A 16,181-nucleotide genomic window follows, 5' to 3' on the forward strand; every position below is an offset into this window, starting at 1 on the left:
CCATATTTCTCTCTTGCACTCCTGATAAACGTACATTCATCCACGATGTGTCTAGCGTCCCCAAACTTATCACATATTAAGCATTTATCATTATTCTGTAAATGGAACCGATTAAATAAGCCAGGAAACGCCCATGATTAGTCAGTATCCGATTTATATCAATATTATTTTTAATATTCATCTTCTTGTTTAACTTTATATTTTTCATTAACTCTTTTTTTCTTATTAGACGACTCCCAGCAAAAATTATATTCTGTATAAATCCAGTTTTCCATTTCAGCAATGATCTTTTTTTCTTGAATCTTGGATGTCAAAATTATCGATCCCATCCCCAAGTGAAGCAATTTTAGGAAGGGTGTTTAATATGTTATATCTTCAATATGTTCAAGGATTAATCTCAAGAAAAGTGGCGAGAAGCTTGGGATGAGTGATGGTTTTTACTTTCAGCAGCACAACGAGGCGTACAATGTGAGGTTATGTCTGCTCTACCATGAACCATATCAACAAGGTACATCAACCCACTCCCAAGACTTACAGCATATGTAAGATTTACTCGAACTACATAATGCTCTAATCCTACCCATTAGAGCATATGTAGGATTTACTCGAACGGAAAATCAGGAAGCACGTAATAACATCCAAAGGAATTCTTAAATCTGTCATGGTAGAAGAGTAGAACAAAATAACCACAGAAGAGAATCTAAGCTAATTGAATCCATGCCAGATAGGATGAGAGAGATTATGGGGATAACCTACAAGATTTCATTTCTCAAGTTACGACCCTCTGTACCGCCTTCTATTTTCAGCGTCGTCTCACCCCCCTCTCTTAAGTGGTAAGTTTCTCGGCCAAGGGAATACGAGACCTTAGGTCGACGGAGTTTTACGACCAAGTAGGAGCAAGCTCCTTCGGAAAGTCTCATCTGATCATCAGAAAAGTGAGATCCCAACTTGTAGAATCGTTAGGATTTTTTGAAGCTGGAAGAAAAAAAATGTGCAATGCTCTCGCCGGGACTCGAACCTGGATCTCTCGAATACGCGCCGAGTGTGCTAACCGTAACACCACGAAGGCATGCAGAAAGGAGAGAGAAAATACCTTATAAACTTTTAGATACAATCCACTATCGTAAAGGTTTTTTTTTGCAGGGTACCCAGACTTGATTCACACGATTTGTGTCTCGTTCTTAAGTGTACACAGACTTTCGGCGGTAAGTGTAGGGAGAAGTTGGGAGGCAGAAAGCCTAGCCCTGGCTCTGACCTGCTGAACTACAAAGCGAAGAAAGCAAAACGTAGTTTACTTATGTTATAATGTGTGAATCTGCAGTGGCAATATTCAATACTACGATCAGTATATAAACATAATGAGTCAATCTACAATCCACAAACAATGCAAATTTGCTAAAATTAGGTGTCAGAAAATGGAAGTTTATTCATATCTTTAATTACTTCTGTGCCGCCCAACCAGTATAGTGCCCGTGAGGCATGGGGGCTCACGGACACTATACATTTACAAACATCCTTAAAATAACATACATTACAAACATCCTATACCATTATAAGCATGGCTCGCCGCACTCTAAATATGAGCAGATAGCCCTCTCGAGAGATTGTAATGGTAGGGGAAGAGGGGGGAGACCTTCAGACCCGTCCCCCTCCCTGGGGTGCTCCTCATCAAAATTAGTGGCGGAACGGAGCTAAATCGCCTGCAAAGTGCTCAAGTCTCTTTCCGACGACAGGCGTAAACCTGCCCTCCTTGCCACGAGGAATTTCATGGGCTTGGGGTAACTATAGGACAGATAAGTGACCATTAAGAACAACAACAATTATTTCAGTATCTTGTGAGCACTAACAACAACAATTATTTCAGTATCTTGTGAGCACTAACAACAACAATTATTTCAGTATCTTGTGAGCACTAACAACAACAATTATTTCAGTATCTTGTGAGCACTAACAACAACAATTATTTCAGTATCTTGTGAGCACTAACAACAACAATTATTTCAGTATCTTGTGAGCACTAACAACAACAATTATTTCAGCATCTTGTGAGCACTAACAACAACAATTATTTCAGCATCTTGTGAGCACTAACAACAACAATTATTTCAGCATCTTGTGAGCACTAACAACAATTATTTCAGCATCTTGTGAGCACTAACAACAACAATTATTTCAGCATCTTGTGAGCACTAACAACAACAGTTATTTCAGCATCTTGTGAGCACTAATAACAACAATTATTTCAGCATCTTGTGAGCACTAATAACAACAATTATTTCAGCATCTTGTGAGCATCATCAACAACAATTGTTTCTGTATATTGTGAACATTAACAATTAATTCAGTAACCCAGTATCTAGTAATACATGTAAAACAATCGCATAACGAGCAAACTACAAAGTATACATGATGTCTTACGTTTTCTTGTAAAACAGAGAGAGAAGAAAAGAATTTTGTACCTCTACAATGATCGTATGAAGAAAAGAAGAGCATTCCTGCAACACATGAGAGCGAGGGTAAGGAAAGCAGCTAGAGAGCAAGCCATAGCTGTAAGTTCCAAATGTTCACATTTTTCTATGCATCTTTTCAACTGTTCTAAGTATTAAGCGCAATATTTCTGTAGACTCGCGAACCTTCAATTGACGAAATATACTTTTTATAAACTGCTGCGTTGTTCTCGAGAAATGTCTCATCTTTTTAATGCTACTCCCATTTACTGAATTTCTCATTTTACGAACACTTTTATGGTCCGCAATGTTCGTGAAATATAAAGCTTTCTATAAAAAAAAATTCATTTGTCGCCCAGCCTGTATGGGTGGTTTGTAACCCTGACTGCCGTAGCGAAGAGCCCGGGTTCGAATCCCGAAGAAGGCCATGGTTGCAACTGTTCGTCCTTTCATGGGAGGCAACGGTGGTCACCTATTAGGTGCTTCCATAACGAAATGGCCACCATCTCCGGCTCTTGTAGTGGTGCAAAACTAATGGCTATTAAATAAATCGCCAAGCCATTAAAAACAATTATATATACGAAAAATAAATAATATTCTAAATAAGCTTAATAAATGCTTTGATTAGAATCAGCAAGTTTAATTTGACAACATATTTTTAGTTTTATTCCTCATATGTATGCCGAATAATGCAATTTATTGCAGGTTTTGGCTTATTTCATTATTGAAAAGCGCAGTCGGGTTATATGCATAAGGGAAGGAATGCCTTTGTGGAGGTCTTTCTAAGGAAAACTGTTTCGTATCTGTATTATGCATGGGGAACCCACCAGCGGCTGAACTTCACCGTTCAGCCGCTGGTGGGCAATTTTATAGCAGATGTTGCATAAATACATAATTTGATTTTGCAGATTTGAGTTCATATCAGAAACAATATTTTACTAGATTATCTTTAGTGCGGATGGGTAATCTTAAATAAAAAATGTAACAAAAATGTAACAGAATGCAAAACTTTTAAGTTAAGAGTTAAAGTGAAGTCTTCCTAATTCTTAACTGTCACAGCTTCAAGCAAAATAGTTCATTCTTAAGTTTATCACTGAAAATAGCCGAGTGAGACTCGTTCTAAATTTTCAAACAGTAAAATCTTGAATAAAATTGAATTTCCTGTCATTTTTGTTTTTTACTTTTGATAATCCAGATAACTTTTTCACCGTTTTATATCAGTTCTGCCGACATATTATCCGATACAGTCCTATGTAGGACTATACTGTTTTGCAAATATAACCACAAGTATTACTTTGAGCGAAGAAATTTATAACAAAGTCTAATGAAATGGATTGCGTGAAATTCGTTAGTACAACTGGTACGTATGTGTCCTTGGTACGAGACAGTTGATATTTGAAAGTAATTAGGCACTTTATATACGCCAGGAGAGATAGCTAAACGTATGAAGAACAACTATCATGAAACAATAGCAGGCAGGCATCTTTCCTTCTACTATAAACACACTTATTCTGTATTCACAGTTAGCGCCCTTTCTCTTACTTTTACAAGACAAGAGATCGGGCAGTATTAAGTGCCCAAATTCTTGCCTTGCAAATTGGGATTAATTTTCTGAAAAAATATATATATATATATATATATATATATATACATACTCCATTTGCACAGAATCACTCCCGCGTTGAGCAGCATGCTCCGTTTGCTCCTGGTGGGCTTGCGTAGGTTACGGAGGATCTCGCAGTACACTTCACTGTTAATGTTTAGGGGGAGGTGACGACGCATGCTTCCATTGTATGCCGTCCCGCTTTTCCTCTGGCTCGAAGTAATGGCACCAGCCGTCGTCACCGGTGACGATCAGCTCCAGGAAAGCGGGTGCTCGTGATATCGGAAGAGTTGTCCCACACGCAGTTTCTTCGAAACCCACTGCGTTCACACTTTACAGTAACCCAAACTGCCGTGCACAATTGTCAGCACTGTTTCAACGCTAGCCCCTACCATCACTGCCAACATTCGCATTGTGACACGCCATCATTTCTCACCAGATCGTTCACCTTGCATGAGTTGGGCCGGGATTACCGTGTTTGCCTTGCCTAGTTTCGGGTCATCACTCAAACACTCCCGGCCTTCACGGAAACGGGCACCCCACTTTTTCACTGACCTGTCGAATGCAAAGTATACACAGTCTCCCCCATATGCGGCTACCATCCTGCGATGAATATCCGGTTGGTTAAAACCCTTCTACAGGCAAAAATCTGATAACACCTCGCTGCTCCTCAATCATAAAATTTTGTAACGTAAATGCCATGATCTCCTCACATGCACCGCCGCATCAATTGGATGGAACACACAACTGCCTACTTCTCTCCTGCATGGATCATGTGATGGCGCACAATCACGCTGGACGTTACATTCGGGTCCCTAGATATCCCAAAGCGGCATATTAACCGCTTTGGTTGTTACAACAGATTTGGTTGATTTGGATGTTTCGTACCTTTTCATTTGAACACCCCTTATACATTTGATCTATTAATTAAAGCTATAATCTAAGAATATTTCTTCTTCGTATTTCTTATGAGACGTATTTTGCTTTATTGTTAAGGAAAGTAAGATGACAAATTTATTTCCACCCTTTCTACACTGATGTTCAAACGAAAGCGTTTTACATTATTAATTATAATCCCAAATTACATCTATGAAAAATATGTACCTTATTTTTAAATTTTAAGCAGCATTTTTAAATAAATTCTTATTTTCAGATTGACAGTGGAGTCTTGTTTTCCTTACGTCACCTGTACCCAAAATATTTTGGATGGCTAGGCAAGCTAGGATTGGGGAAGAAAAAATGCCTCGTCTGTGAAGAAGTAGAATCTAGGAAAATACCTTTCATCATGTGTTCTGACGAATGTCCTTTTTGTTACTGCCCAGAATGCTGGATTGACATCAAAGTACGGTATAACATATCATATGTTATGCTTGATAAAATGTATTTGGTACTGTAGTGATATCGGGACCGAATTCACGAATGTATGTGCACGTGTGTGGATATGTATACACACACATACATTCATGGTTACATATATACATGCATACATGAACACATACATACATTTCTGTATCTGGTCCTGATAACCAAATAGGATACAATTCCGTTATAGGGACCATAAAAAATCGCCAAACTGTTGTTGATGCCAATACTGACAAAAATAATTACGGTAATCCTAACGCAAAAAAGGAAGCATAATAGTAAATAACTACTAAGATTATTGGGCAAAAGTTATATTTACGGGCACCCCTTGGTGAATATTGGCGATTTTTGTCGGTACATTAATACCGAGTTTGTTCAATTCTTTTGGCTTTGTGTAGCGGCGATTTTAGCGCCAAAAATCGCCGTTACACAAACCCAAAATAACAAGTCGAAGAACTGAACAAACTCGGTATCCATCGATCTATTTTAACTTAAAAAAAATCAGAGAATAGCAAAAACTTGGCATTGCGCACTCCCTTGACCTGGCGATAAATGAAACAACAACTTCGTGATAATACAAGGGATACCCTTCCGTCTACTCTAACCGATTATTGTTTTAATTTAAGTGAAAGGTTAATTTCATGTAATACATTTTTTATTATTGTAATTTATAAAAAAATCGCTAAACATAACTGAAATTAATCGGGAGGTACAAAAATCTTTATGCCTTCCAACATAGCAGAGATTATTTCAGTATTTTGTGCAAACGTCTGTACATAAACTCGGACAAATAAAAATAGAAATGCTGTCGAGTAGTGCTGCATCTTTTACGCCATTTAGCACTGACTCACAGCCGCTCTAAATATATTCTTTAAAATTAAATTAAGAGAATTACAATTTGAAGTTTAAATTCCATTTTACAAATTTGTTATTCTTAAAGTAATTTAAATTTTTTTAATTAGAAATTTAGAAATTTTTTTGCAAGTATTAAATAGTAAAAGTCAAATTCGTATGTAAAAATTGCTTTTGCTAGCAATGGCCAATAGTAATCGATATAAAAATTTGCCTATGACACTCACTTTTGAGGTCCACAAAATTGTAGTTGTGGCTGACAGTATCTGGAACAGCGAATAAGAAATAACATTCATTAGATTCTGTGCATAATCCGTCAAAAATTCATTGTGGTGGAAAAACACGTCCAACATTACTCTTTCTTTTACCAGACTTTCGTCTACTTCATTAATTTTGCCACATTCGCCGATCGCATGTAACTGTATAGAAAAAGGCAAAGGGTTTAAGTTCATCAATTCTAATGAGAATGCACTAGCGAAGTAAAGCACTGTGGTTTTACATAATTTCTGAATAAGCTATTTGGGCGAATTGAAATAATTCTTGCATTTAAACTTGTATTCCATATTAATATTTAACTTGAAATTAATGTAGATAATTGCTGAGAGAATTATATTTTTGTAGCGTAGTTTAAGTGAGATGAGATCACTTGGGGTCACGTGATACGAACCGGGGAATCAGGCTGTTGAACCAGGAAAGCATAGTAAATTCTTAAATTAATGTCTTTTTACAAATTGTCTTTATTTATTAGCTTTTTACAAAATTTTAAACCATATTAATATGCTTATGCCTTCAAAATAAAAAATTCTTAGAACTAACATTTGTTAACATTTTTTATGTGTATACTGCATGCTGTCGCCAACAAAGTCTGCTTGGCGAAATCTTCGCCGGCGAAACGGAAAACTTCATCACTTTATCCAATCTTCACTGTGTAACGTTCCATTAGGATAAGGCTCCTGGTCATACCTCTAAATCTACTATTTGCTTAAACAAATGAGAAATGAAACCGAAATTGAACCCATTTCCTTTAAATGCATTCCTCCCAAGTCCTCCGATGGGTCTGCTATGGTTTGCTTTGGTTTGGTTTATTTTAATTATGGCAAAGCACACTAGGGCTATCAAGGGTAGGGATGCCTTCGTGGAGGAATTTCTAAGGTAAACTGGCTCGTATACACGTTACACATGGGGAAAACCACGAAAACCCCCATGCAGCCAGCCCGTTCGCGAGATTCGAACCTCGGACCGAACTACCAGTGTTCAGCGACTTTACCGCTCGGCCACTGGTGGGCTGGGTTTGCTATGGATTACTGGGCAAGTGAACTTTTAAAACAGGCTCTTTATAAGCGGCATTCCAAAAAACTGTATGGACTCTAGAAGATTGTGAAGGAGGAGAGGAATAAAATCAACCTTGATATTATAAGAAAATGACTTTTATCTTGGAATCAAGATGTAATATAATAGTTCAAGAAAAGTTCTATCAAGCTGAACATATTAACACCATCTATTTATCTTCAGCTGGAGTTCATAAAATTCGATAGATGTCATCTCCTGACACCTAAAATAGATGAACCTAACGGTTGTAAGGAAGGAAGGAAGGGGATTTTCGATCCTTCGAACCAATTTTGACGTCTTATTTCTATCTTTTCATTACAGGTTTCTTTTCTGCACCGCCATTTCGCTACTGAGTTAGCACTAAAGCAGAATTTCATCTAGTGGTTGTTCGAACATAATTTTACATCATGAATGATGCCTGTTCTTTGAAAAAATTTTATTGCAGACTTTTAGTAATTGGGCAATTTCCAAATTGTTAAATCTATAGCGTTATTAAAAAAAAAAGAATTAAAAATTAAACTAGTATTTCAGTGGAGACTTATAAATATAGAACTATCTAAATTTACGCAACTTGAAATGGGCTAAATGGGCGCGTTTTGCTAGATTTGGCGCTTTTGCGCATATATTTTCGCTGCAATTTTTACGGCCCCTAAAACAGAATACTAGTATTTATTTTACCAAAAGAACTTTATAGTTCTGAAACTTTTCACAAAAGTACTCGTACAGTTATTCTCGGACAGAGCACAACCAGTAGTTACCATTTCAAACTACTAAGAACGTTAAACATATATATATATATATATATATATATATATATATAATTAAAGGGAAGTATCCCTATTAAAATTCTATTATTTAAAATTAAATTAAGAGAATTACCATTTGAAGTTTAAATTCCATTTTACAAATTCGTTATTCTTAAAGTAATATTAATTTTTTTTCAAGTTTAGAAATTTTTTTTACAGGTATTAAATAGTAAAAGTCAAATTGGTATGGAAAAATTGTTTTTACTACCAATGGCCAATAGCAGTCGATATACATAAAATTGTGATAAAAATTTGTCACTGATAATTAAAGTTATATAAAGAAAATTACTTAAAAATGAACAACCCATAGGATATCCTTACATTTAATTATTTGTTATATACATATATCTATATTCCAACAATTTATAATTAGAAAACTTTTTATATACTATCTCAGAGGAACAGAAATTCAATTAAAACCACGAATTACTAAAAGAAAAAACATTTTTAGTCAGAAAATTAATTATTATTTTAAAGTAGCATTTTCTAGACTTCTGTTGCTTTAAAAACATAAAAATGTATGAAGAAAAATCCTTAATCACAAAAATACCAAATTCAAAAGTAAAAATTTTAAGTATTGAAAGAGTGGCTATTGTCATTGACCTCAGATTAATTTACTTTTCAAGAAGAACAAACCAATCTACTATAAGTTAACAATAATTAAGTTGACGCTGTTTAGTCTTTTTTCCAAGTAAGGATCAAATTTTTCAAAAAAAAAAAAAGTTTTCTAATTATAAATTATTGGTCTATTATTTTGCGGCTTTAGCGCAGATAATTTCATTTACTTTTATTTAGAATTTATATTATATATATTTAATTTAGTAGTTTATATATATGAGATCGCCGAAACTAGCGACTTTATATGACAAATATTAGTCCTTTATATGACAAATAATATTAAAAAATATTATTTGGAGACAAATATTAGTCCCCAAAGCCATCGCCAGTTTAAATGTATGGAAATTTCATAGCAAATGGCATCCTAATATTACGACTATACACACCAGACATACAGGATCTAAAGGAAAATTCTTTTGTTTTTAGATTTAACTTAAATTATTTTCAGGTCCCGTTGTTGTACATGTTAGATCTATGTGTACTAAAGAGAACTCGATTGTATAAACATGATCATATCTACCCTAAAGAAAAAGGTACTCCTTCTTTTTTTTTTTTTTTTTTTTTTTTTTTAAAGCGGCCTCCAACTATATTTGGCAATTTTATATTTGCACAAAGATCTCAGCTATAATTTCACCAAGCTCGCGAAACTTGAATGTAAAAATAATACAATATATAATAATAACAATAATACTCGCTCACATGTCGTTTGCTAAGAATATTTTTAAGAATCCTTATCATTCTTATTTTATCACATATGATTGTTCCAGTCAACTGCAGCACTTTCACACATAGTAAGTGCTTGTTACGTCATTTGATGGACGTCATGTCCTATGTCCAAGAATACATAAATCTAATAGCAGTGACGAATGATATTCTGGAACCGCTGAACCAATTTTCAAATCGGAGGCCCTTCTTCTCTTTGTAATTTTTAAACTGCACCTCCAGATGGTTTCTTCCTTAGCATAAAGTTTCATATTGTGGACATTCTCACATACTCGTTTGTCGGTTAAAAGACATCTTTCTTGAAAATGATATGGTATCCACCTCATTTCTTTGCAAATTAAACATTGTTAACTTCATATTCACAAAAAAGCAAAGAGTATATTTTTAAATATACAATGCGAATTCGAAAACCTCATCAAAAGTGAATAATATAAGAACTTGTAGCGTAGAGCAAAAAATGCAACACGCTAATATACGATTACATGACGAGATATAAGAACACGCAGCCAGACTTTGGCGAGATATCTCCGTTGGTTGTCGACTCATTTTCGAGGGCCTCTAATACCTTAGTTCTTATGATTTGAATTTTAAAGTATTCTCAAACTAGTATATTGTTTAACTAAAAGATGTATAATTATAAAACACTAAATGGGGTTTTCGTAGAGAACGTGTTAAAGGAATATCGGAGGGCTACATGTAATTTCGTTTGTATTTGTGTACATGTAGAGAAAATTTGTCTACATATATAGAAATCCATTAAAATATCCCGGTAAAATGGCCCTTGTGTGATTTTGATCTTTTATTAACGATGTGACCAGATTTTACTCATCACAACTTCAGAATTATGAATTGTTATGTTTGTTTATTATAAACGTATCTTTTCATTTCTCATTTCACAAATCATGCACTTAGTGAAAACTTTGCAACCCATAAACTTTAATGTACAGGAATATGTATTTACTGTATTTCACAGTACAAAATGTTTTAAAGCGAAGTATGCTAATAAAAATGCTATCTTTTTCAGAGGAAGTGCTTCGTTTGCCTTCCGGATGATGACGAAGATTCTGCCATTACTGAAGACGACCTGTCAGACTTTGAATAATATCATCAAGAAAGATTGCAAATTGTCGAAAAACTTCAGTGTAGAAATATCAGATTAGATGAAAATCATCCATTTATTTTGTAATTAATATTAATCGCCACTTTTTATTACAACCATTGAAAAGTTTTTCTAATTCAATCAATAAACGCAGATATAATTTTATTTATTTGTGAAGACCTCAGAGGTATCATTCATATTAAACTAAACAATGTAATTCTATAATTCGCAAAGATACAAAACTAAAGAATGTAATTCTATAATTCGCAAAGACACAAAACTAAACAATGTAATTCTATTAATTCGTCTTACCATTCTTGCTAAAGCAGTTTATAATGAGTATTTCAAACATCTTAGAATGTGATTTAAAATTTTTATTTGTTACAGTAAAACAAACCACGTAAAGTCATACTGCCTTAATGGGAAGGATGCATTTGTGGAGGACTTTGTAAGAAAAACTGACTCGTATGCTGGTTACACACGAGCAAAACCATGAAAACGTAACATCAGCCAGTCTGTTTGAAGTGATTCGAGCCGAAGTTAAATTACTAGTGTTGAGCTGTGTTATCCATTTACATAAAATTTTCAAAAGTCAGCAAAGCTCTGAATTCAGCGCTATTTAATACGAAACAGTGAAACCACGATCTTCAATAATTCCCGTGTACGTTAAATATCATTATAGTCACTAAATTTTCCTTGCTATGACTATGTAGTTAATACTTCAAAATTTTGTGATATCCCTACGTGACTTGGTTTACATACTGTATAAAACGTAACATGTATTTCTGACGAAAATTACAGAAAAGAATTCTCGAAATGGAAATTATAAATAAATTTTGCTGCCCAACCGATATTGTAGTTAGCGTCGCCGACTGCCGCGAGGAAGGGTCCGTGTTCAAATCCTAGAGAACGCAGGGATGTTTGTAAATGTATAGTGTCCGTGCTGCATGGAGGCACTAAATATGCGGGGAGCCGAAAGTCCTCTTGAGAGGTTGATGGTAGGGGAAGACCGAGGGATGCGAAACCCTCGGACCCCTCCCCCGAGCTGCTGTCCATCAAAACTGGGGTGCGGAACTGAGCTAAATCGCACTGTCACCTGTAAGGTACTCGAGGCTGTTGCCAGCGACAGGCGTAAACTTCCGCTCGGCAGGCGTAAACTTTGCTACGAGGATTTTCGTGGGCTTGGGCTGACTTATAGGTAAGGCAAGTGAATATTAGCAATAACAACATAAATGAGTTTGGGGCAAAACTTTGTTTTAAATGAGATGGGATTTCTACAATTGTAGCTGGAAAGCAAAGCAGAAACTAAGGAATATCTATTCATACTTTTGGTTCTACAGTTCATTTTTGTTACATTTCATTTACCTAAACGTTAAAAATTCGCTACGATTTTTACTCCAGCTTTCTGGCAGCATGCTATTTTTATTTCGCATATCACATATATAACTGCCAGTTTCGCTTAGAAAGACTTCCATGAAAGCATTTATATCGACAGCCAGACCGACCTTACCTGGTTTGGCGTAATCGAATCACATTCAATCAAATCAGTTATTTCCAGTACGCTGATCAAAAATAGCGGAAACATAAATTTTATTAGATTTTCTAATTCAAGATCCCCCTGAAAATTAGAATAAGCAAATGACGTCAAATTTAAATAACTTTAATAATTTCCAAGATATCACAGTAAAAACCTCACAAAAGGAGGGGTTTCTGTTTGTATGTTGCTAAACTGTAAATTTTAATATTTATTTAAAAATTTTCATCCCTTTCCAGTATCATAAGTTAGAATCTCTGTAATAAGAAAGGTGAAGTTTAAAAAGTGATATAATATAAATATCAATTGTTAAACTTGTGCGTGTCTGCCAACCAAAATAGCGAGTTGGCTCAAACTCCAATAAATTAACAACGACAGGCTTCCGAAGTGAATGTTGATACACTAATGATAATTAAAACTAAAATTTTGGATACTTTTTTGCAATATGACGGGTTATCGTCACTGAAATTAGTAGAGATCATTGTTTTACAATATTCGAAGTAAAAATCAGAAATCTTAATCTTAATAAGACTGCGAAATATTTACTGAAAATAAATAAACCTCGTTTCCTAATAGAGAATAAAGAAAGGGGAAGATACAGTTCCCCCAAAGTATTTCAGGTCTCATTTTTAAATTAATGATTAGGTATAAAAATTGTGTTTCCTTTCAAAAGAGTGCAATCTTGGCGAAATTTAGCAAAATATCTGACATCTTCAATTTTTGCGGAGTTCTTTCCTCGCAGAAAAAAATTACAGCATAAATGAAATAGTCTACACTCTAACCTGATAAGACAATTAAAATCTTATAGTTGGATAATTATGCACAGTTACTTACAGAATTTTCCAAGCAGTGATGAGTAAATGCGTTTTCCTACATCAGACAAATAAAAACAAATCAACCTGAGATTTAGTAGTTCGAATCTGAACAATATTCTCAGAAGTTGAACGAGCATCACAAATATTTCTTTGGGGCAGCAGAATCGCGGAAATGCTACTTCAGTTATTAAAAAAATCAATCTCTAATATTTTTAGCCCAAAAGACGTTAGCCCAGAAGACTTATTAATTTTAAAACAGCATTTTGCGTCGATTCACTTTTCAAACTTTTGCCACCAAATATTATATTTAAAGAAATTAAATAATGAAGAATCTGCATGAATGTATGAATGTTTCTCGCATTGTGAAGAAACAACGGTACCTACATCCATCAGATTTTGAATAACGTAGTCCTCCAACAGAGCATGACACTCACTTAGAAGCCCGATATTTGAATTTCGAATTTTTTTATGATCTATTTCAAATTCTGTAAAACTTTAACGATTTTTTTATTAACAAATTCAATGATTTCAAACCGAGCAATGGCAACAAAACATTTTTGTCTTTAGCGCGCGAGACTATGTAGTGGAAATTCTAAGGATATGTTGCTTTTAAATATTTTGTGATATTGCTATTGGATTGGATTTTATGTTGTCTAAGTGCTATGTTGTTTAAGTGTCTAAGTGCGAACATGGTACTTAATAAATAAAGATTATACACAAAACGTTAAGAAAAACGCCCTTTTGGGCGTTTTCTTAACGTTTAGTTTTTATTATAACGTTTATTAAATAATTTATAATTTTAAATTTAATTATGATTTTAAATTATTAATTATAAATTATTAAATAATTTATAATTAATAATTTTTATTTTAATGTTTATATAGCGTTTATTTTTTATTTTCCTTATGAATAAATTTTATTAGTAGAGGTACTCAATTATGTAAAGAATTTGGCACAATTTTAAAGCTTCATATAAGCCCCAGCATTCTCGAAACAGTTCCTTTGTAAGTAACTAATCGGGGATTTTTCTGATCGCAGTATGATTTCCTCCGGCTCTTCAGTACGAATGGTTTATTCCAAATATCATTTCCAGTAGCTTAACTTGATCTAATTTTAAATGTATGCTTGTTGTAATTTAGTTTTTTAGAACAAATCATTTGATGATTTTTTTTAGCAAATGGAGCCGTTAAGTGCTAAGAGACCATTCCTCACTGAAGCATAAAAATTAGACAGAATTTAAATAATTGGAAGCAATAATCTCCGGTATACTTAGCATGTTGCAGAGATGTTTTCTGGCAGTCAGTACTAATGCATATATTCATTTAAAGAAATGTATCTAGCATGCTGGAGCTTACGTAAAGTTTTAATATTACGTTAAAGAAGATCTTACAAAATGGAGTGTTAGCAAGCTTTGTAATTACGATCTTGTTGAGTAATCGAGGGCTAATTGCCTAAAGGAAGGGATACCTTCGTGGAGGAATTTTTAAGAGAAATTAGTTTGCGTTCATGTTATATAAGGGAAAAATCACTAAAATGAACAAGCAGCCAATCTGTTCAGCGAGATTTGATCCCAGATTTAAGTACCAGTGCTCAATTGTGTTATTAACCCTTTCGCCGTCCTCTCCTGTCCGCGAAAATTTCTCCCCAGCGGGCGGTCTGTTTTTCGTAGCGTGTAATGTTGTTTCCTCCGTACATCATAACTTTCCATACATAACTTTCGTAGTGGATGAATGTCAATGAATATTATGTAAAATTATAAAGAAATAAAGCATAATGGAAAAATAATATCTCTGCTTATTTCTAACAGCAGGATAATTTGATAACATCTGTTCCAGGCGGTTCACTCTTCCCATTTTGTTGTTGTAATCTTTTACAATTATTGGTTTTTTTACAGTTTTTTTCCGTGTTCCAACATCAATCATCGAGTTATTATGGACTGTACTCATCAAACGTATATCCTTCTTGTCTTTCCAATTTACAACCTGATTTTTTTCTTTTTCTGCTGAGTAGACGTTGAAGCCATCTATCATTGTCTTGTATCTTATGTAAAATGGCGCGAATATTCATAAAACCCGGGGCAAATTCAATTAGAAATAGAATGCCTGATTAGTGCTACCCTCTAATAGGTATTAGAACAAACAAAGATAAAAACTCAAACAAGTAAACATTTAGAAAGCGTTTTAAACATTTAAAAGTTTTAAAATGTAGAAGAACGCTTGTAGCGCGTTACGGCCGCCCTGCGGAAGTTTCACTTGAACGCGCTAAACGCGTTACGGACGACGAAGAGGTTAAGCTTCCCTTCCTCGAATAAAAGTGATTAACCTGATCACGTTACTTTAGAAATATAGAATGTATTACCACTCACCCTTTATATGAACAGAAAAGTGCTATCATGATTTTAACGAGCTTCATGTATTTCAAATACAAAATCACATTGTTTAATATATTCTTTTCTTGTATGTAAAACATGAAAAGCTGTGTTTATATTTGAAAATTGCAACAACATTTTCTTTCTTTAATTTCTCACTTAACCGTATTAGAAGTCATCAGCACGTAAAATCAAAAACGCAGATATAAAAAAAATGAGCTGCTATTGCCTATTCGTCAAATTTCCCTTTTTATTTCACTTTAACTGTTTCCGCCTCAAAAAAAATATTATATTCTTTAATGTTTTTGTTGTTGCTAATGCTCATTTATAGACCTATAGGCCTATAGGCAGCCCAAGCCCACGAATGACCTATTTACCTGTTGACCACGAAACTCCGCGTCGCAAGGAGCGCAAGTTTACTCCTATCGTTGGCAACAGCCTTGAACCCCTTACAGGGGACATCCCGCCGAGTTGGTAACCAATTCTGCATGGATATATCTATACCTGGGTCGGAAGCCAACTCAGCGGTTTACTTCCCCTACCACTCCGCCACTGGCACATTACTTTTACAAGTATCCATGCCTTCTTCGGGATTCGAATCCAGGTCTTTCGGCATGTATTCTTT

General features: G+C 34.7%; 1 protein-coding gene across 1 annotated transcript; it reads left to right on the plus strand.

The window, feature by feature from the left end:
- Positions 1-2,441: 2,441 nt before the first annotated feature.
- On the plus strand, positions 2,442-10,983 carry LOC118186447 (uncharacterized). Its single transcript, XM_035356549.2, has 3 exons — positions 2,442-2,549; positions 5,204-5,392; positions 10,765-10,983. Exons 1-3 carry the CDS (start codon positions 2,475-2,477, stop codon positions 10,840-10,842), a joined length of 342 nt encoding a protein of 113 aa, XP_035212440.2. The 5' UTR covers positions 2,442-2,474; the 3' UTR covers positions 10,843-10,983.
- Positions 10,984-16,181: the final 5,198 nt, after the last annotated feature.

This window comes from Stegodyphus dumicola, chromosome 5 (genome assembly GCF_044657685.1).
Source record: "Stegodyphus dumicola isolate Sdum_Otavi_A_Nest chromosome 5, ASM4465768v1".
In the NCBI taxonomy this organism is placed as follows: domain Eukaryota; kingdom Metazoa; phylum Arthropoda; class Arachnida; order Araneae; family Eresidae; genus Stegodyphus; species Stegodyphus dumicola.

Bases quoted from the DNA above. Each gene is read 5' to 3' on its own strand.
- LOC118186447 (XM_035356549.2), top strand. From the start codon at position 2,475: ATGAAGAAAAGAAGAGCATTCCTGCAACACATGAGAGCGAGGGTAAGG. The intron at 2,550-5,203 runs GTAAGTTCCAAA...TCTTATTTTCAG, and splicing joins CTAGAGAGCAAGCCATAGCT to ATTGACAGTGGAGTCTTGTT. The intron at 5,393-10,764 runs GTACGGTATAAC...TATCTTTTTCAG, and splicing joins AATGCTGGATTGACATCAAA to AGGAAGTGCTTCGTTTGCCT.